At 44.8% G+C, this 22,115-nt stretch overlaps 1 protein-coding gene across 2 annotated transcripts in view; it reads right to left on the bottom strand.

The window, feature by feature from the left end:
* Positions 1–22,109, bottom strand: part of Ptprg (protein tyrosine phosphatase receptor type G) — a 708,054-nt gene extending 685,945 nt beyond the window's left edge. For both annotated transcript variants that reach the window (XM_048801208.1, XM_015494493.2), the window contains exon 1: positions 21,966–22,109. In XM_048801208.1, the coding sequence (XP_048657165.1) occupies positions 21,966–22,050 (85 nt within the window). In that variant the 5' untranslated portion in view covers positions 22,051–22,109. The remainder of the gene's footprint in view (positions 1–21,965) is intronic.
* Positions 22,110–22,115: the final 6 nt, after the last annotated feature.

The raw sequence follows: 22,115 nt of genomic DNA, 5'->3' as shown, positions 1-22,115 counted from the left end.
CTTGGAATCATGTGCAAGAGAAGTGTCACCACAATCAAAAACCAGCCTGTCCCATCGGACTGCTCAGCCCTTCATTTTTGTCAGTACAGACCAGAAAGAGAAGTGTCCCAAAGTCACCTGCCTCAACCAAGAGTGGGTCTGGTCATCCTCTGCCCCGCTTCCAGCATCCCAACAGCCGGGAGAATCACAAGTCCGAGACCAGCCTCAACAACTTAGTGAAGCCTTAAAGAACTTAGCAAGACCTTGCCTCAAAATCATATTTAAAAAAAAAAAAAAAAAAAGGGATAGGGATGTGGCTCAGTGGTTAAATGAACCTGGTTCAATTACCTGTACCTGCTCCCCCCGCTAGCGAAAACAATCATCCACAGCAAAATTCAACACTAATCCCACTCTTGTCAAAAATAGGCAAGGTGTCCTCAGTTCAAATTATGCTACTTCTTAGCCCCTAGATTCGCCCCATTACTCACAGAGAGGCAGCTTCTGAGAAACAATGTATTAAAAACTCTTCAAGGGCTGGGCCTGGGGCTCAGTGGTAGAGTGCTTGCCTGGCAAGCACTGGGTTGATTGCCTGGCAAGCACTGTGAGGATTGGGTTGGATCCTCAGCACCACATAAAAATAAATAAATAAAATAAAGGTATTGTGTCCATCTACAACTAAGGTTAAAAAAAAACTATAAAGATTTTGGTCACACTTAGTTACTACCCTTATAATTTTCATCTCTTATATACAGGTTGAAAAAAATCCCAAATTCAAAATGCTTCAAAATATGAAACTTTTTGCCCATCAATGTGGCCCGTGGGCAGTGCACACCTGAGTGCATGCCAGGGGCCGCAGTCAAAATGCAGGTGCACTGAAAATAGCGTATAAAAATTACCTCCAGGCTCTGTGTGTACAGTGCATGAGACATCTGTGAATTTCATGCTGGGACTTGGATCCCATCGCCAAGGTACCTCATCATGAATATGCAAATATTCTAAAATGGGGGGGGGATAATCTGACATCTGATCGGATGCCAGTGGTGTGCATTTCGGATCAGGGATCCTCAAACTGCACTCAAACACATGTAAATATGCACTATGTATTCCACACTCCCAGACAAAATAAAAATAAAGGTGTGGCAGCTGCCAAGGTAAAGAAACAACCCAGCTTTTCACATCTCTTTCTTGCCCTCCTTGGCCTCTGGATACCCCAGCTCACGTTCTTTTTTTTTTTTTTTCTTTTTTTCAGTTAATGATGGACACAACACCTTTATTTTATTTACTTATTTTNTTTTTTTTTTTTTTTTTTTTTCTTTTTTCAGTTAATGATGGACACAACACCTTTATTTTATTTACTTATTTTTATGTGGTGCTCAGGATCAAATCCAGAGCCTCAAACGTGCTAGGGGAGCGCTCTACCGTTGAGCCACCACCCCTGCCCCCCCCCATCCCGCTGTCACATTCTTAAATCAGTATGCACAAACCCAACATCACAGGACACAAATGCCACACAGCCAGTATGATGCACTCAGACATGAATCACACCCAGCATTAGGGAACCCAGGGGAAGGGGGGAGCCCCCACCAAACCTTTCTATTAAAACAAGGGCTTCCACTGTGTGTGCAGAAAGACAACCCGTCTGACCTTCCCAGTTACCCCTGGGCTTTCACACTTGCAGTCCGATTAACTAGAGTCTGCAACTAATTAACAGGTGTGGCGAGAAAGAAAGAAACAAACCAACCTTGGCAACTTGGAATTGATGAGTGTGGTTTTGCAACACAGAGCTCCTGCAGGCTAGAAGGAACTGCTGGCATCCCGAGGAGGGATTCATTATTCAAACAGTGTCCACCTATTCAGCCTTCAGAAGTATCCACTGCCAGCAGAAGTTCAAAATTCATTCCTGGCTACAGGGTTGCCTCCTTGGTTATAGATACATGGTATCATCAGCAAAAGCCCCTGATTGGAGCAAGCCCCAGAAACAGAAAAGTCAGAGGGCCAAGAACATGTGTTTGCCGTGTTCCCTGACTAAGATGGCAATGAAGGAAACACAAATATTTTCTCTCCATCAAAAGACATGACTTCTCTATATCTACTTGGAAGCCTCCGGAAACCAGTCCAAAACACACAATACCTTTTACTAACATGCCCTCTGCAGACAAAGGGTGTCATTATATCTGCTACCCAAAGCAAAGTGTTAAGAGCTCTGGAAGGGTTTCTGCAGCCAGAAGAAAATAATGAGCTTTAAGTCCTTTTACCTAATTCTTGAACACAGGAATCAAATACACTTACCTGGGCTGGGGGCAGGGGGGTGGGGTGGCACATGCCTGTAATTCCAGTGACTTGGGAAGCTGAAGCAGGAGGATCACAAGTTCAAAACCAGCCTCAGTCATTTAGCAAGGTCCTAAGCAACTTAGCCAGGTCTTAAGCAACTTAGTGAAACTTTGTTTCAAAATGAAAAATATAAAGAGTGGGGGATGTGGCTCAGTGGTTAAGCACCCCTGGGTTCAATTACTAGTACAAGAAAACAAAGGAACAAAACACCCAGCAAGACTTATTTTTTTCCCTCACTCTTATTAACATATATGTCATTTACTAAATTTCAAATGCATTCGAGCATTTCATCACCCCTAAAGCATATTCAAGGACGTGACCCTACCCTATGGATCCCTATGGTGGCCAAGTGCTACAGAATTAAAACATCAGTCCAAGTTAGCCTTCAATCCTTTCCCCTTTTCAAAACTCGGCCACCAGCAAAGTACTCAGAGCTTAAAACAGTAAGTGCAATTCACAAAGGATGTGTAGACGGTTATCTATGTACGACAAATAGAAGCACCATGGTGTCTGAAAGATGGCAAGCTATGAAGCCAGCACTTTTAGTTAAGAAACTTCTGGAAATGCAAGGATGAACAGATGAGGTGTATGTATCCTGACCTAAAAGGAGGCCATTCTATTTTACTGGTTCACGCTCACAGTAGGTGCTCAATACATGGTGGTTTCCCTTAGCTGCATTACGACAACACTGTGCAAGGAGTAGCAGCAGAATTTCAAGACACCTTCCCTGACCCTACAAGCTGGATGGAAGGAAGATGGCTCAGGGCTTACAGTGGAAAATACGACAGGGAAGGGACAGGGAAGAAAGCAGCTGTCACTGGGGAAGATACAGGCCACCACAGCCCTCTCCTGGGTTTCCAAGGCAGCCTCCTCCTACATCCCCCCCCCCTCCGGCCACCCTCACTGGAAGACTTGAGCATCCTTGTTTATTCCTTGTAAAAGAACTTCCAAGTGAAACCCAGATTCTTATCACCTGCACCAAACAAAGGAGTAGGTATCCACTGGGCCAAGCTCCCTGCAAAGGAAGTATTCCCAGTGGGAACCTGGAACACAATTAAAGAGGGATGGCCTTTTTCCCAGCTGTCCCTTGGCTTCCCTCCCCAGCACAGGCCACCCTGGACCACATTCTTGGCACAATAACACAACAGGATCCCATGCTACAGAGCTTCTGGGCAAATCTAACAGAGCTTTCTGTCAGTTCTATTGGCCTTCTATGTCCATGGGTTCCTTACTTACCAGTTCCTTACCCATGGGTTTTGCAACTAAGAATCAAAAATATTAGGGATCCCAGGGCCTAAACATGGATGCCTGAGGCACTTCCGGATCCTAGAACCTAAACATGAATGCTGAGGAACTTCCGGACCCGGGGGTTTAAACATGGACGTGCGCCTGAGGAACTTCTGGATGCTGCGGCCTAAACATGGAAACCTGAGGCACTTCCTGATCCGAGGGCCCAAAGATGGACATGCACCTAAACAATAAAGTATAACAACTATACAGTATAACAATTATTTGCATAGTATTTACATTTTATTGAACATCAGAAGTAATCTAGAGAGGATTTAAAGTATACGGGAGATGCACAGAGGTTATATGCAAATATTATACCATTTTGTTTAAGGGACTTGAGCATTTGTGGATTTGGATGTCCTTGGGCAGTCCTGGAACCAGATCCCCACAGATACCAAGGGATGACTGTAGCAAAGTGGAAAGTACAGAATATTTACTCCACTTGAAAGAGCCACTCATTTTAACATTATGTTGGAGAAAGGAACCAAACATCTTTAAAGGGAGTTTGGGATACAGAGACCACCACCCAATCCTACTGACCAAATAAACCCGTAGCTATATTGAATAAAGCCTGAACCCCTGGAAATAACGTGGAGTCCAGAGCTCAGATCCTTCTGGACTTTTAGACACTAAACATGGGAACCTGGGCTTGGATAAAATAAAATAACCAGGAAAGCAAAAGCCAGGGTCTGGGATGGGATATGAGAAAAGATTACAAAGTATCCTCCATCAGGCAGGAGGGACCAGGGCTGCTACCCAGGGGCACTTTTGTCAAGGATCTTGTGTGGGCCACGTGCAATGTCTGAAGAGCTCCAAGGTCCCTTCTGCATTTCATACTGCGGAACAGGCGCTCCATTAGAATGCTCAAGGTGTCCTGCTGCCTCTGGATTTCTTGGGCAGCAGAGGCCAGCATGCTTTGCAATCCCCCACAAGACCCATGACACATCATCAACAGGAACCAGAGGGAGAAATCAATGCCAGGAACTCTGCTCAATGCTCAGTCGCAAGCAGGTAAAATGACAATGAAGGCTATTATTTCCAAGTGCTTTCTCTATGCCCGGCAGTGCCCCTTTGCCTGTTACAGCACCTTCTATGGCCTTGGTTTTAGTCAGCTTTTCACTGCCATGACCAAAAAGACCTGCCAAGAATGATCTTAGAGGAGAAGTTTATTTGGGGGCTCAGGTTCAGAGGTCTGGGTCCATAGACAGCTGACTCCATTGCTCTGGGCCCAAGATGAGGCAGAATATCATGGCGGAAGAGCGTGGCAGAGGGAAGCAGCTCAGGACATGGCCATCAGGAAGCAAAGGAAGAGAACTCTGCTCAACAAGGACAAAATATAAGCCCCAAAGGGACCCTTCCCAAAGACCCACCTCCTCCAGCCATACCCTACTTGCCTAGACTTACCACCCAGTTAATCCACTCAAGTGGATTAATGCATTGATTAGGTTAAGGCTCTCCAATCATTTCGCCTCTAAATTTTCCTGCACTGTCTCCCACATGCACTTTCGGGGGACATCTCATATCTAAATCCTAAGAGCCTTACTTAATGCATTACTCAAACACCCTCAGGGAGCAGGGGCTATCACCCCACTTCACAAAGACACAAAGTTAAATAACCCAGCACCCTGTCCTGATACCCAGACTCCCATGTTTGCTAGCCACAGTGTCTTCCAAAAGGCCAAGAGTTTCTCTTGGCTCTAAGTTTTGAGGGGATAAGGATGGCAGAAGAGGTCATCTGGGTTACACAGGACTGTAGCTCTAACCCACTCATCCACAAGGTAAGATAAGGTAAGGCAGAAGGGAGCACTCCAGATGATCACGCAGATAAAAACACACGGTGTGTACCCGGATGACATGTGCTGTGCATACGAGCCCCATTTTAAGCTTCTTTTAATTTAAAACTTTAAGCCTTATTGTAGTCCCACGAAACAGTACAAAGAAACAGATGATATTAATTTTAATGGTATTTTTTACTTGTTATATCTAAAACACTATCATTTCAATAGGCAATCAATATAAAACTTTAATAGGATGTTTTACATACCTTTTTTCCTGTGTCTTTGAAATCTGATGGGTATTTATACATAAAGCACAAAGAAAATCAGACAAGCCACATTTCAAATTTGCAATAGACACATGAGGGCTAGCGGCTACCAAAGCAGACACAGCAGTTCCACAGACATTTCTGGTAAATGGTCAAGATGTTACCATCAGAGGAAAACTTTGGAGGAAAAACTGCACATCCAGGAACCAAACCAAACCTGGTGCCATCTGAGTATTTGGTATGTCCCATTCATTAATAATGGGTCTCATGTCGGCTTCACAAAAAAATACCTTTTGTCTTTCATCCCAACTCTCAAATTCCCTTACAAAAATAACACTCATCAGAGGATCACTCAAATTTTGAGAAACAAGCTACCCTAAAGGTAACAATGAACTTATTCAAAGTAAACACAAGATACTTACCCAGGTATAAACAACAAGAGGAAAGAGACCCATTAAGTCAGTCACAGTTTTTAAAACTGCTGTCACCAACCCCATACTTAACACTTACTTAACTAGCTAAGAATTCAGAAGGGTGTCACATTGGAATACAAACAGTCCTGGAGTGCCATAATCTGATGCAAAACCGCAGGGCTTTAAAGAAAAGAAAAATAACCAAGTAATTTTAGATCCCCTAAAACTCCATGAGTAGATCTCACCAATTACAATATGATGTAACCACCATCAAGAGATAGATTGGATTTGTTTTTTAACCCTGAATAAACATGAGTGAGTCAAACACAAAACCAACTTCATAGATCAGAGAACTTTAAAAATTGCCCATTTAGCAGCACGACTAATTCCAAGGATGTTAAAGACTTTGGGTGTGGTTCCCCTCGTTAACAGCATTTTCAAAGGTGGGCTAATATGTCTTTAGTAGAGCACAGACAACTCTGTGATCGATTAGCAATGTCTGCCATGGCTAAGGGACTGGGAATCCTGGGCTCAAATGCCAACTTCTAACCCTGTGTAGAAAATTTGCAAAATAATGTAAGAATAAGAAGAAGACATGCACTGCTCACTTGCACTTTTCCTATGCACCCAGAGGATATGATGGGCCCCATTTTTATCACAGAGCTATGTAACAAGGCATATGCATCCAGATAATTTCAGTAATGAAAATACCAACAGTATTAGGAAGAAAAACCTATATCTATAAATCCGTTTCTTCAAACTATGGGGCATACAGAGTAGATTAAACTTCAACAGCTGTTACAGTTTTTCTTCAAACTATGGGGCATACAGGGTAGATTAAACTTCAACAGCTGTTACAGTTTGGATTTAAGGTGTCTTCCAAAGGCCCATGGGTTAAAGGTTTGATCACCATCCTGTGGTAGGACCTTGAGGAGGTGGTTCAACCTTTAGGAAGTGACTTCTCAAACACTCAAAGGTGAACACACTTCCTGCACTCTCTGCTCCCACCATGATGGAATGCCTTGCCACAGATCCAAACCAGCATGGACTGAGCCAAAATAAACATTTCTTCTTTTAAGTTGATTATCTCAGGTATTTTGTTACAGCAAGGGAAATGAGCCCCACAAGAGTCATCTCTGCTAAATTGCAGTCAATAAAAAATGTTCCTGAGTAGCCATGGGGGCCTTAAATTCATCTTCCATCAGCTCTCTTAACACAGAAGAAGCATGACAGCATCCAGCGAGCCAGTTCCAACCTGGTTCTGCCACTTCAATATCTGTGGGCTGCCCACTCTCACTGAGCTTCAGCCTCCTCGACTCTTCGTGGCATTGCATAGCATTCATTAAGAGCGTGTTTATGCAAATATTTGTTGCCTATATCTTGAAAACAGCTATTAAAAACAGGTACAATTTATAAGGTTCTGTATCCCCAATGCTTTTCTGATGATTTGCCCACAAATCTCATTTCATCTTCACAAGGAGCCTAAGAGTTTGAACCTAACATTATGAGTTTACAAATGAGGAAACCAAATAGGCTAAGTAACTAGACAAAAGTTAATAAAGTACAGCCAGGCATGGTGGCACACACCTGTAATCCCAGTGATTCAGGAGGCTGATGCAGGAGGATCACAAGTTTGAGGCCAGCCTCAACAACTAAGTGAGACCCTGTCTCAAAATAAAATTTAAAAAAAAAGAAAAAAGGCTGGAGATGTGGCTCAATGGTAAAATACCCCCGGGTTCAATCTCCAATACCAAGGAAATTGAAAAATTAAAAAATTAAAAGCAATAGCAGCTAAAAAGTTACTCTTCTTGAAAGCATTAAAAATGTTTAAGAATTGCAGTTGTAGCTCAGTGTTGGAGCGCTTGCCTAATATGTGTGAGGCACTGGGTTCCATCCTCAGCACCATAGAAAAATAAATAAATAAATAAAGGTAGTGTTTCTGTCTACAATTAAAAAAAATTTTTTTTTAAAGTTCAAAAAGAATTCTAATGCCAGACTGACCCAACTCCTATCACGTGAAATAATTTCAGCAGTTTCTTCTAAAGTTGACCAGTTGAAAAATGATGGACTGATGCCTAAAACTGTCAAGGGATAGTCCACACCCTCCACTCACATCTTTACACTCATGCAAGAAAAAGGAAAAAAAAAAAAATCTAGCTGGATCAAGAATAAAATAGGCCAGGCATGGACTAGCCAATTTCCTAGAAATGTGTTTCTGCCCAAACACATTTGGAATCAGCCTGCCGCACAGGCCAATGTGTATCTAACTGAGGGCACTAGCCAAGGTGGGTAGGCCAGTCAGTACTTGTCACCCAAGCAAAAATGGTCAGTTGTAGTGTCCTTCTCCTAGATCAGAGCTATCTCTAAGCAACCGATGAACATGCATCTTCCCGCCATCTGGTCAGCTGCAGCAGGCTCTGCTGCCCTCTACATACCTCACCATCCTGTTTCTAGAACAACCAAAGCAGAAATGAGAGTGCTGCTTCTAGGTAATATTAAAGCCAAGGCCGTTTGTGACATAATGACCACCAGAAGAAGAGAATGTAGCCTAAGCTATTCCAGAAGAGAGGTGAGGTTTGCTACCACAGCAACCATCCAGCCCACAACCCTGACCTTGAACTAGAATACAGCCTGTCATCAGCAATAGACAACCTTGCTGGCTGGCCACCGAGGTGCAAATTGAGCTTTTCCGTTTTGAAAGACAACATCTACCCTCCAAATTCTCTTAAGGAAGACGTCCACCTCTGACATCATCATCTCTCTAAAAGGACACGATACACAAATGTGAGATGTCTGGGAACAACATGCAATGATTATCAGTGTCTTGTAAAATGTCCTGTGGTCCTTTTGGAGACCATGATGCTACTCATCCTGTCAGTCCTCAAATGTGACTACTGCCACCTGGACACTGAGGATACAACAGATGGGAGAAGGGACGTGGGCCTGTCCTCACCAACCATCTAATCAGGCGTGGAGTCATAAATGGGGAATCCATTCCCTCAAGTCTTCTGTCTGTCCAAGTCACAAGCGGGCAACTCTACTCAATACAAACCACAGGCTTTCATAGGTTGTGTTGGAAAATTTAAAGTATGTGACACTTCTATCACTTATTAGAAATCCGTCTACAAAAATTAGGGGTGCAAAAATTTAAGTGGCAAGGGACCCACTAATACAGCATCTCCAATACTGATCTATTTCAATTATACCGTATTGATCACTGGCCTCCTTTATTGGCCCATGTCATGGTTTAGAAATATAGTGTCCCCCAAAAACTCATGCAAGAATTTTCAGAATTGAAATGATTAGGCTCTGAGTCTTAACCGGTGGATTAATCCACTGGCATGGATTAACTGGGCAGAAACTGGAGGCAGGTAAGGTGTGGCTGGAGGAGGTAGGCCACTGGGGGCGTGCCTTTGAGGTTTACATCTGGTCCCTGGTGAGCACAGTGCTCTTCTGCTTCCTGTTGTCACATCCTGAGCTGATTTTCACCTTTGGCCCAGAGTTAAAGAGTCAGCCAACCATGAACCGAACCTCTGAAACCATGAACCAAAGTAAACTTTTCCTCCTGTACATTGTTCTCATCAGATCATTGGGTCCCAGCAACAAAAACCTGACTAAAACACCCCACATCATCCCCATCTTGCATACTTTGTTAACAAGAAAGTCCCAAGAGAGCCAATTCTTCCATCAAAGGAGAGAGTATTTGAATCACTTCTTTTTCATTGATCAAGCCAACAGTTATTTAGATCATCAACAGATGTCAACATGTGACTGTGAAACATGCAAGCAGCAGGCCATTTGCAGAGCCAAAAAAAGGACCCAACTAGCCCAGCTGAGCTTCAGCTTCATAGGCTAGATTGACAGCAAAAAATCCCATTGACTGACAGTCAACAATCCATGTGTGCTTACACTAGTGCCTGTGCACATACATGCATCCAATCCAGGCAGTATAAACCCTAAACAAGCATTTAAAAAAAAAACCTATCTCTCAGGTAGTAATCACCTATCCAAGGGCAGCCAACACCTCCAGGGATCAGCTACTGTTGTAAATAACCGCTGCAGGCCAGGTGCGCGCCCCATCCCAAGGGGCAGCGGCTATTTAATTCTGGCTTAGCGACGTTGCCAACCAACGAGGAGGCTGCCTAACTCCCGATTTTTCCAAAGTAACCTAGCCTTTTATGGGAATCTCCCACGAGGGCAGGAGGTTCCATCTGTTTTGGTCACCATTGTCTTACCAGTGCACAGAACAGCACCTGGCACATGGGAGGTTCTTGGAAGACACTCTAAGGCATGAATGTGAAAGGCTCCATTTTTTTCTCTTTTATTTAAATCCAGTCTGACCAAACAGAGCATCTGTTGGCTAAATGCCCTCTACCGAAATCCAGATCATCGAAATAACTGTCCTCTCTCCACTTCTCTCTTCTACATTGAGACCAAAAAAATCCAGAACTAGCCTTGATTTCTCATTTTAGAGAGATTCCTTCCTCACCACCCCAACCATTAGATTTTTTTGTTGTTGTTGTTTTATTTTAGTACTGGGATGGAACCAGGAATGCTCAAATGCTCAACCCCTGAGCTACATCTCCAGCCCGTTTTTTTTTTTTTTTTTTTTAAAGTCATCCGGTAACTTCATTGGCATGCACGAACCTCTGGTTTTATTAATCTGGAGTTTTGAAGAAATAAGGCTGAATGTTCATTTAAAAAACACAAAACCAAGCAATCCTGGGATAGTGTTACTGAAGGGTATTACACATGTAGTCATGTTTCCTGAATCAGGTATTATTATCTTGTTTTAATGTAAAAAAAACTCAGACTGACCCCTGCTGGACTTCTGTAGCAGCGCTGTTATCTTTGGGGTGTGCAGCTGGGATCCGGGTCCTTGGTGTCCTGAACAAAGAACGGAGCAAGACACACAGAAATAATAGCAAAGTACAGATCAGTTGAAGGCAAAGGTAGAAATAGCACTCCAAAAGGTATAGCAGAGTGGGACCAGCAAGAGAGAGGCTCAAGGCCCCATGTCTGGAAATTGGTACTTCGTATGCTGAGCTGTGAGGCATTCTCTTCCCTATAGAGACCTGATAGAAGACCTTACTCCGTTTGCTCCCATTGATTATCTTATGACACCTGACGGAAATGAGTGTCCAATTTTCCCCCCTTGGTTACTTTAGAACACCTAATTTAAATACTGTCCACTTGCCAGGCTCAATGGTGCACCTGTAATTCCAGCAGCTCGGGGAGGCCGAGGCAGGAGGATCACGAGTTCAAAGCCAGCCTCAGAAAGTTAACGAGGCCCTAAGCAACTCAGCGAGACTAGTGTCTCAAAATAAAATATTAAACAAGGGCTGGGGATGTGGCTCAGTGTATAAGCACCTCTGGGTTCAATCCCTGGTACCAAAAAATAAAATAAAATACTGTCCACTTTACCCCCATGAGTCTTTTTAGAATACCAACCCTGTGGCAGGAGTTATCATGGGAAGTTATCGTGGGCGATAAGTCCTCAGTGGCAGGAGTGGTCATGCTAATGGGACTTGATGCCTCATCTCCAGGTCTTGACAGCAGCATTTTTCTTGTATCCCTACTCGGCAAACTTGGGAGTCCCTGAACTCCTACTAACAGCATCAGTTTGTAAACCTGATCTCTGTCTGATGTCATTGCCTTTGATCTGCACTTCTGCTGACATTTAGGGCACACTGTCACCTACTCCTTTCGTTTTATGTATGTATGTACATATGTATGTATTTTTCAGTAACAAGGATTGAACCCAAGGGTATTTTACCTCTGAGACACAATCCCAGCCCTTTTTTATGTTTTATTTAGAGACAGAGTCTCAGTGACTTTCTTAGTGCCTGACTTTTGCTGAGGCTGGGTTTGAACTCACAATCCACCTGCCTCAGCCTCCTGGGCCACTGGGATTATAGGTGTGTGCCACCACTCCAATCCACCTTCTCCTTTTTCACAACTAACCCTCTGAAGTTGACTTGGTGCTTTTTCACCCACATTAGCTCATTCATGTCACCAACCCAAACACCTCCTGCTTATTTATAGCCTCAAAGACCAAGAGCTCTGATCCCCAATCAGGGTCAGGTCCCTGGATTACAAACTCTTACTATTATACCCTGGAATGGCTTTGCTATTCACTACCGTAATTAAATGCCACGAAAGCAGATACGAAAAGTAGATGCCGTTTATTATTATTATTTTTTGTGGGACCGGGAATTGAACCCAGGGTCTTGTGCATGCTAGGCAAGCACTCTAAAAACTAAGCTAGATCCTCAGCCCTACGAAAGCAGATATGAAGTCCTTCTTGTTTACCACTCTATCACTACTCCTGGCCCATAGGTGCTCAATAAATATCTGCTGAATAAATGAGTTTCTGGGGGTAGGGAAACTTACAGCATTCCATTAACTAGAATCTGCCCACCATCTTGTTGCTACTCCCTGGAGATATTCTGTTTTTCCCCTTTTTAAAATTTTTTTTGTATCACGCATTGAACCCAGGGGCGCTTAACCACTGAGCCACATTCCCAGCCCATTTTTTTAGTTTTCATTTTAAGACAGGGTCTTGCTAAGTTGCCCAGGGGCTCATTAAATTGCTGAGGCTGACCTTGAACTTGAGATCCTCAGGGCTCCTGAGCTGCAGGGATTACCAGAGTGCAACACCTGCTCAGCTCAATGGTACCCTCTTGAAACTGTACAACCTATAGACAAAAGTGGAGGCAATATTCTCTTCCCTTTGGGATTTATAAAACATCTGGCTTTCCTGGAGGTAGCAAGGTTAGCAAGATAATGGAAGGGATCTTAGCTCTGTAGGAAGCAAACTCACAGGAAAAAGGAACAGGAAGTGCACCTCACAAATCACAATAAGCACCAGGCACCTGACTTGCACATTGCAAAAGGGCCACAACCCTGCCAAACTACTGAGCATAGGGTCCATAATCTCTAAAATTCCAAAAGAATTTTAGAAGCTATTTAGTTAAGGGTGAAGAAAACATCCCCAAAGTAATCAAAACCCTTCACATGCTCCCACAGCTGCCTAGCCAGCCACTTTGACAAAACTCCAGAGGAAAAAAATCCAAAATCCAAACCATCTCTTGCCAAGTTCAAGTCCAGCTCCCTCAGACCTGTGCCTGAAGTCACACATGATTCAGAGCCTATAGCCCGCACTCAGATGATATACGGGATAATAAAAATACCACATTATTACCAAGTAACTATAGTCAATGTCCCCAAACAGTAGTTCTCAAACGACAAATCAAATCGATTTCAATTATTCTTAAGAGGAGTCAAAAAAAAAAAAAAAAAAAACCTCACCACCAACAAATTCACTCTATCTACAGTTATTATCTGCTTATTCAGAAGCTCAAGTAATTTGCTAAAAGGTCGTCCCTTTGATGTAACCAAATAAAATCCTATGCTAATTGCATTACTTCCTTATTTAATTATAGCAAATACAGGAAGACACCTTTATTCCACCCAGCATTTAGGGGACTGACTTACATAGGAAAAATAATATAGGAGAAGGTGTAAAACTGGGTCTTTTAATTGTCTCTCCTGTGCAATTAGGAAAAACTGGAAACTGCCTGCAAACAGCAACTGCTCTGAAAACCAAAATAATCCTAAGAGATGATTAGAGAAACCTACTATAGCCACCCCCACTAACTGCCCAGGTGACCTCAGATGAGTGAAAACTTTCCCCTGCTCAAGTTTGCTCATTCCAAAGTGGCAATAGGCATGGTTTCTACTTCCAAAGAGAATTAAAGGCATATAAAAAACCCAGGCACAGGGTCTAGATGGTGCACATGCTCAGTGAGTATGGGCTATCATAACCACTGCACCCATTTTAGAGATGAAAAAGCTGAGGTGTGTTTGTCCAAGGCAACTGCTACAATGGACCTAGAAGTCCAGCCTCAGTGTGTGAGGACTTGGTATGGTTTCTAAATAAAAGGTATATATACCTGGAATTCCCAGACCCTCAGCACCACCCAATCCCACTTCCAAGAGATGTTGGGTCACTTGCCGAAGGCAGTGTTGCCACCCAGTGCCAGCACTAAGAACAGCCGCCAGCCCTGAGCCTCCATAGTACCCAAATGGCAACACTTCAGAAAAGGGGGTATTATTATCTATTTATTTATTTATTTTTGGTACCGAGGAATGATCCCAGGGATGCTTAACCACTGAGTCACACCCCCGTCCTTTTTATGTTTTATTTAGAGACAGAGTCTCGCTGAGTTACTTAGGGCCTCCCTAAATTGCTTTGAACTCTTGATCCTCCTGCCTCAGCCTCCCAAGCTGCTAGGATTACAGGTTTGCACCCAGCTAAGGGGTATTATTTTTTTAAATGGACAGGACTATGAATACATAACAGACCCTCCTAAGAATTTTGAAAAAGTTTTAAAGACAATCTTGACATCAACAGCATGTTCCCTACTCATCAAGACTCTGCTTGGTAAATGGCTTCTGGCTGCACGCCCCCTACCCAAATTATTCCAAATTAATGAGTTTATCTGATTGAAGTGTGCCGAGGAATTCGGGAGGCGGCAGCAGCATGAGAACTCAGCTCTTTGATTCACAGAGTAACTGATATGAATTCCTCAAAAGCAAACCCGCTACATTATACAACAACCGCTCCCGCTCGCCTTGTTAGAAAGATAGTATCACAGACCCAAAAATAAGACCAGTTGTCCTATTTTCTTCCATGGAAGTGTTACATATTCCATGAACTATGCTTTCATTCCTCCCTTTTCAGTTGCTAGATTTCAGCAGCCAACTGTGTCACTTTGCTACACCCCAAAAATAGCTAAACCGAGTAGTTTAAAAATCACATTTTGTTGTTTGGCCAGAAAACCATCAGGCTGATTTCAGTCTGAAAGAAAAAAATAAAAGTGATCAGAGGACAGGGGCCGCACCTGGGTCTGGGGGTTCCCTCTCGACCCCTTGGCAGGTCTGGATCTGTGAAAACAGGGACACAGGGACACTATGTGTTATTCCAGGGTCACCCAGGCGCAAAGGGAGAGCAGCCAGTCAATAGTACTGTTTGCTTCCCATCAGTGGCACCAAATTAAAACCCCAGAATGCCAGCAACAGAGCACAGGTCCACAGAAGAGGAGCCAGCACCAAGGCATTCTTCCTGCAGGGAACCTGGGAGACGCACATGGAGCATTTTCAGCCTTCGGGAAGCAATTTTCCCATTGGAAACAGAAAAGGCAGAGACGCTCTTTGCACTGTGGACAAGGAGGGACGAGGCAGTACCTTACACCTCGTGGAGACGATCTCATCTCTTCAACCTCCAAATTTAACAGTTTTATTAATTTGATCTGGGATGATCTCCAGCCAGTCCTTCTTTCCCAACCCCAGTAGCAAGGCCAGGCACAAAACCCCATTATATGTACATTATACAAATAAAAAAAACCAAATGTGTTTATACCTACATGGTCTTTGGCTCCGTTCTCCTCTCTCCATACGCTCCTATTCAAATCTCTTTCATACACATGAAAATGGTGAATGTATTGAGACTCACTATTTATCATGTAATGATAAGTATGATACTTATAAATGATAAGTCCTTAACATGAATTTTCATTCCAGTCGCATAATGATCTGAGGAGTCAGGATACGATCACCATCTCATTTCACAAAATGGAAAACAAAAAAGAGAGGCACAGAGATGTTAGGTAACTTGTCTAAGGTGACAGAGCTAGTTAGGACAGAAGCAAGCTGGTTCCAAAGGCCCAAATTCTTAGTCCTCTAATATTCCATACAATTCTCCATGGGAACCTGATTTAGAAAAAGTTAAAAGCATTAACAAGTTCCAAACTACTACAGGATTTCTTCTTGCTCTGTGCTGGCCAAGACTCTTCTAAACTGGCCAACACATACCAAAGTTCTCATTCCTGGTGTGAATCGCCTCCCACAGGACCAACCCGAAGGATAACAGAAACACCGCCCAATTTGAGCTTCCAAAACAGAGCACTGCGTAGAGAGAACCTGATGCCCATTACCCAGTCTAAAGAACACTTGTTAAAATGTTTTTTAAATGTTAGTCATATCAAGTGCCCATCAAAACCACAAGCCCACACAGACCTAGTAAGCCATTTCCCATTGATTTTTTATTCTGTCTGAAACACTAAACATTTTATTACATATGACACCAAGTAAAATGGCCCCTCCAATTACAGGTGTCCCTAAACGGGAATATTGTTCATGGCATCCTCTAGCTAAACCCAACCATCTTGCACAGCCACTGCTTACAGAGCTGGCCATCCTTCTCAGAATAGGGGTCAAGTGTGAATCACCTGCTAGACATTCCTGGAATCATGGACTTCCCTCCAAGTGAAATTCACCGGAGTTACTTCCAGATTTTTATTCTTCTAAGAGATTAACAATTCGTTGGCTCTGGAAATTTGAGACAGGAGCATTGTAAGGGGAAAATAAAAACAGGGGGAAGTAAACACAGAGTGGTGAAACACATCATTTTTAGAAGGACTGTATGTGTGCCCACGTGCATGCTTGTGATGCTGGGGATCAAACAAAGGGCCTCATGCTAAGCAACTCTACCATTGAGCCAAGCCCCCAGCCTTGGGGTCACTATTGTTTTGTTTTGTTTGTTACAACTTAACATAAACAGCATTAAAATAAGTCAAAGCAAAGTCAGTAGCCTATCATCTTTTTTCCTAAATGCAAAGAACATTCTCATAGTCCCTGCACTTATTTGGCTCTTTGCAGGCAAGAAGGTCGCCCCATTCCTCAGACAGGGAAATAGAGGTACTTGATCTTTTAATCTTTTGCAAATATTTACCAAGGGCCAAAAGCATGCACAGACAACTTTGGCCTAATATGTGCCCAGGCCACATTGTTCTGGGACATATTCAGTGACAGTTGCCAAATTCCACAAGAAGGTCTCACAGTCTCAGAACATTTCTCACTTGCCTGAGCCCCTCCCTCTACCTCAGCAGTGGCTGCTGGCTTGACCCAGATTGAGCCCTGGTGGAGAATTCAGAATTGGGACCCTCTTTCTTGGCTTCCACTACATTATTAGATTTTATTCCCTACACAGGCGCAGCCAAGAACACAGTGCAAGGGATTCTCACTCATCATCTGATAGCAGCCAACCTGTAACCAAGGTGTACCAAGGACTTACTGAAGGGCATTAAATACTGTTGAGGGAACTTCAAATGTTCCCAGTTTTCCTCTTTATAAAATATGACCTCTAGAAAAATGTGCCCCCAGGATAAAGGGTCAATCGTAATCTCCAGATTCCAAATACACACTCACAATCTTCAACCTGCTTAGAAACAACATGCATAGCCCCACATACTGCTAGTAAAACACTGGATGCAAATTAGATTAAAAACCACCACCACACAGAGTGGTTGTGCATGCCTATAATCCCAAGGGCTTGGGAGGCTAAGAAAGGAGGATTGCAAGTTTGATGACTTAGCAAGTGACTTAGCAAGATCCCAGTGACTTAGCAAGACCCTGTCTCAAAATTTAAAAAAAAAAAAAAAATAGGGATGGGGATGTGGCTCAGTGGTTAAGCATCCCTGGGTTCAATCCATAGTATTACCAAAAAAAGAAAAGCAAACACCACCACCTTTCACAGTCAAAGGCTAACTGTAAAAACAACCTACTTGCTACCAGTGCTTAACCCAGATCAGATCAATTCCAATGCCTAGACTCTTTTTTTGGGTAAGAAGTTGCCAAAAGAAAAAAAAAAAGGGAGCGGAGAGATAGGAAAAGAGAACAAGTAATAATGATCACATTAGGGCATTTACAATGATATTACATGAACAGCAAGGAATTGGTGCACAATCATAACCCCATACGTGCGATGTTTATCTTAGGAGATTTTCAGAAGAAAAGTAAATCTGGAAGGTTTTTTTGTGTTGTTGCATTAAATTGTCAGCATTTCCTGGACAGCTTCATGTAAACAACATAATTTGTGTCCAGTGAAAACAGGGACCTGTTCTCAGATTCACCATGGGACAGCACCATTCATATGCTAACAAACCTTTCCTACACCCTTTCTTCCTCCAGGGACCCTTACTCCCTCTATTTCAAAAGATCCTGTAACACCTATTTGTATTAATGTTCCTGCTTCATCAACCCTCTCCCATGAACACTGTCTAGGAGGGAATATCAAAAAACTTATTTCATAAACATTGTCAAAAAAAGACCTAGTTTAGAGACTGGGTAAAAAGTCTTCCAAGGATATATTTGACATGGGGGATAGGGAGAACCTGTGTGATTCCCTCACAGGGTATCTGAGAGTAAGATGGCCAACTTCCAAATATTACTTTTGCCTTCTACTAAGAAGGCCAGGAGGGATACCCATCAGGACTAAAGCATGCAAAAACATGCAAATGCAGGAAATCTCGAGATGGCTTAGGGGAAATTGAGATTCACAGGACATCAATCATGGATCTTCCAATTCTGATATATCAGGCTATACAGCTGAGCTTGTCCAACCAAAGTATTTCCAACGCAGCCACCTGGATGCAAAGGAATCATGGTACAAAACACTGGAATGAAAAAGAAGTTTCACTGGGAGGGCCAAGAGAGAAATCTATTTTTAAAAAGAGTTTGTGCTGAATAGCTGGAGAATGCAAAAGAGATAAAAGGTTAACCCTTCCAGGTAACATGATTTTAACATCCTGTGACTGGAGATACCCTACCAGATATTTAAATGAATTGTAAGTAGGATTTGCTTTAAAATAATGAGCGGAGACAGGCAGAGTAAAGAAGCATGACCAGAGAGAGGAAACTGGGAGGTACTTGGGAATGAAATTAGCCAAATTAACTGTTATATTATGTGCATGTACAAATATGTAACAAGAATCTCATTGTTGTGTATAATTATAATCACCAAAAAGGAGAAGAAGAAAAAAATATTTGGACGGGGTGGGGTGGGGTGGGGTGCGAAGGGGGCATAGATGAAATCAGACTGAGTTGACAATTGTGGAAGCCCAGTAAGAGATAATAGAGGTCCATTATAGTCTTCTGTATTTATGTTTTTTATAATAATTTTTTTGAAAAAAGATATAGAAGAATGCAAGATGCACAATATCAGGTTTGATAATCCTTCCGCTTTGCGCTTTGAAAGCCATCACTTGAAGCACTAAAGGGGAGGTGGATTCCACACCTGCCCTGCTGTTCAAAGAGTAAAAGCCACCCTTTGCTGAATCGGATCCCCTGGGGAAAGACCTATGCTGGGGCTGTTTTCAAAGCCTTCTTCAACTACAGAGACCCTGAATCCCGAACTGGATTTGGGTTAAGATCTCACAAAGAAGACCCTAATCCAATACCAGAAGCATTTTTATCCCTCTGGTCAAACACTGAAATGCTTCAAAGGTATCACGGGAGTCCCCCAGAGAACTCTGGACACCCCGCACTACACACACACACACACACACACACACACACACACACACACGATTTCAGACGTCCAAGGAGCTGAAGAGGAGAGCAGTGGCCCCCTCCTGGCGCCCAGGGGCGTCGCAGCCCCCCAGCCTCGAACCTGGGCGGGTGAGCCCCATCCCCGCTGCGTGGAGGTGGCGGAGGCCCACCAGTGGAGGTGGCAGGAACACGATGAGTGGCTCGGGGGCGCCCCCTGAGGTCCACCGGCGTCGCGGCACCCTCGGAAAACCGAAAACCGGTGTCTTTCAGGGCTCTGACATTTTAACTTTGCCTGGTTCTAAAAGCCGCGACACACTCTTCTGGCTGTACTTTTCCAAACCATGCCTCCCACCACCGCCCCTTCCCTTCCTACACCCCTCGGCTCCCGGACAAGGATGAAGACTATTTATCTCGCATCACGGGCACAGAAATAAAATAGGGAAGAAGAAAGTGGTCCAAGCCCCACCAAGGCAGCATCCCTGACAAGTCCCATTTTGGATTTCAAGCTTCCTTAGACACCAAAAGAAAAAAAAGAAAAGAAGAAAAAGAAAGAAAGAAGAAAATCACGGTGGGAACATTAACTCCATCACCGAATAAGAAGGCCAGAAATGACACTGGGAATTGGTTTCTCAAGGCTGCCCTCCGATGCCTTTCCCCTTCCCCTATTTAAGCGTGGCCCTCACAAAGCCCCTGTGTGTACCTGAACCCACTCAGTCGCCAAGTCGGTGCCAAAGGAGCTCCTAGCAAGGGGAGACGACTAATACAAACACTGACCGGTGGCCTTTAAAGGGGAAAGGGTGGCTCTTTCTTAGGAGAAATGCCCCATGGTCCCCAGTCCCGTGGAGGCAGGACTTTGGTGGGCAGATACCAGGCCTCCAGGTTACTGTGGACATACATCCTCGCTCAGCCTCAGGGCTGGGTTTCTGGACTGTGGCAAGAGCTCAGTGCAGCTCCGGAGACTGAAGAGAAAAAAGGGGGGGGCTGAAAAAAAGACAATGTTTTGCCTCTCTGTCCCTCAAGGCCACCCCGGAGCCTGCAGAGGGTGCACTCGCAGCCAGTCCCTCTGGAGAGGGTCCCCGAGGGCAACCAGGACGCCCGCGCCCTGCTCTGGGGCGCACAAAGGGGCTACGGGACCCTCTGCACCAAAACCTGGCGCTCTGACTGCCTGGGACAGGCGGCTGTTGCCAGGGAAAGCAGAAACATCAGGACACAAGCCTTTTTTTTTTTTTTTTTTTTTTTTTTTTTTATTCAGATAACCCCCACCTCCAAGTACCCAAGAACTGGTGGATGAGAAGGCAGAAAAAATGGGGGATTCTATGTCCTCAGGGGAGTGAAAAATGAAGAGTCGCCTCCTTTTCCCCCACTCTTTCCCCCAGGCTAGGGCAGAGGACGTGGCCTCCATCCCCAGGGAAGGAGCTGGACAGCTTCGAGGGAGCTTGGGGATGCAGCACGGGGGCCCAGCCAGAAGGGAAAGAAAGGCAGCTGGCCTCTGCCCTCCCGAAGCGGGAAGGGTGTCTGCCGGCTGCGGGAAGTGGAGGGTCGCCGAGCTGCACACCGTTACGTGCAGTGATTTATTATTGTCACCAGTGGCCAATATTGTTCCTGTCTTAACCTGGCCAGAAAGGAGCGGGTCTGGGTCTGTCAGCCGCGAACAGCCTGCAAAAGGGCAAAGATGAAGGTAGGCAGGGCGTGCGAGCCAGGGAAAAAATCCTCCCGGCGCGAACCGCAAACCAGACGCCGACCCGCCCCCTGCGCCCCGACTCAGGCAGCCCAGCAAGGCAAAGCAGCCAAGGAAAGGGGGTCGCGGGACGCGAGAGAACCGATCTCCCTTAACAGCCTACTCTCTGCCCTCCCACTGTGCCCAGGCCCCCACGCCCAGAGAGCTGCCTCGCGCCAGCACCGAGGCGTAGCCCGCGCCCCAGACCCAGCTGGGGTAAGGAGAGGCGCCCCCGGCCCCTGGAACCAGAACGCGGGCTGTTCCCCTAATGCTACGCGGCCAGCCTCCAGCTACTATCCCCGAACACCAGCGCTTCCAAGGGGTCGGAGAACTGCAAAACGAGCTCCCTTTAAGAGCTCTTTCAATCCCCGCTGGAGCGAGGGAAGCACCCAGGACCCCCCAAAACCCACAGAAGCATCCTTCTCACGGCCTTAGTCTCGCCAACCGTCCTACAACACTAGCCTCCCGATTGGCGCCGGATCAGCAAAGCAAGTCCCCTTTTCTCCAGACTCCAGCTTCCCGAGCCTCCCCCCCACCCCAAACCAGAGCTGGAGCGGACCCCTGGTTTACAATCCTTCTACCAGGCTGGCCCCTGCTTTCACCCTCTCAGACCACCAGTCCCGCCAAACGTCGCCAGAACCAGTGAAGCAGAGCCCCTTTTCCTCCCCGAGGAGCCCGGCCCCCCACCACCCTCTCCAGGGTCTCTAGGACTGGCGCCCAAGCTCCGCGCTCCGGCAACAACTCGGCATACCCAGCGCGCGCGGGCCGGGGCTGCGTGCCCTCGGCCGCCGGCACTCACCGGGGAAGCACATCACATAATGGAGCACGGAACTGGTGATTTTCAGGAACAAAATCCACCAACACGGTTCCAGTAACCTCCGCATGTCCGAAAACGCACATCGAAAAGAAGAAAGCAGGGGGGGTAAACTTGTTGAATAAGTTCTTGCTT

This window comes from Marmota marmota, unplaced genomic scaffold, assembly GCF_001458135.2.
Source record: "Marmota marmota marmota unplaced genomic scaffold, marMar, whole genome shotgun sequence".
NCBI lineage: Eukaryota > Metazoa > Chordata > Mammalia > Rodentia > Sciuridae > Marmota > Marmota marmota.
This window is presented reverse-complemented; position numbering and strand designations above follow the sequence as displayed.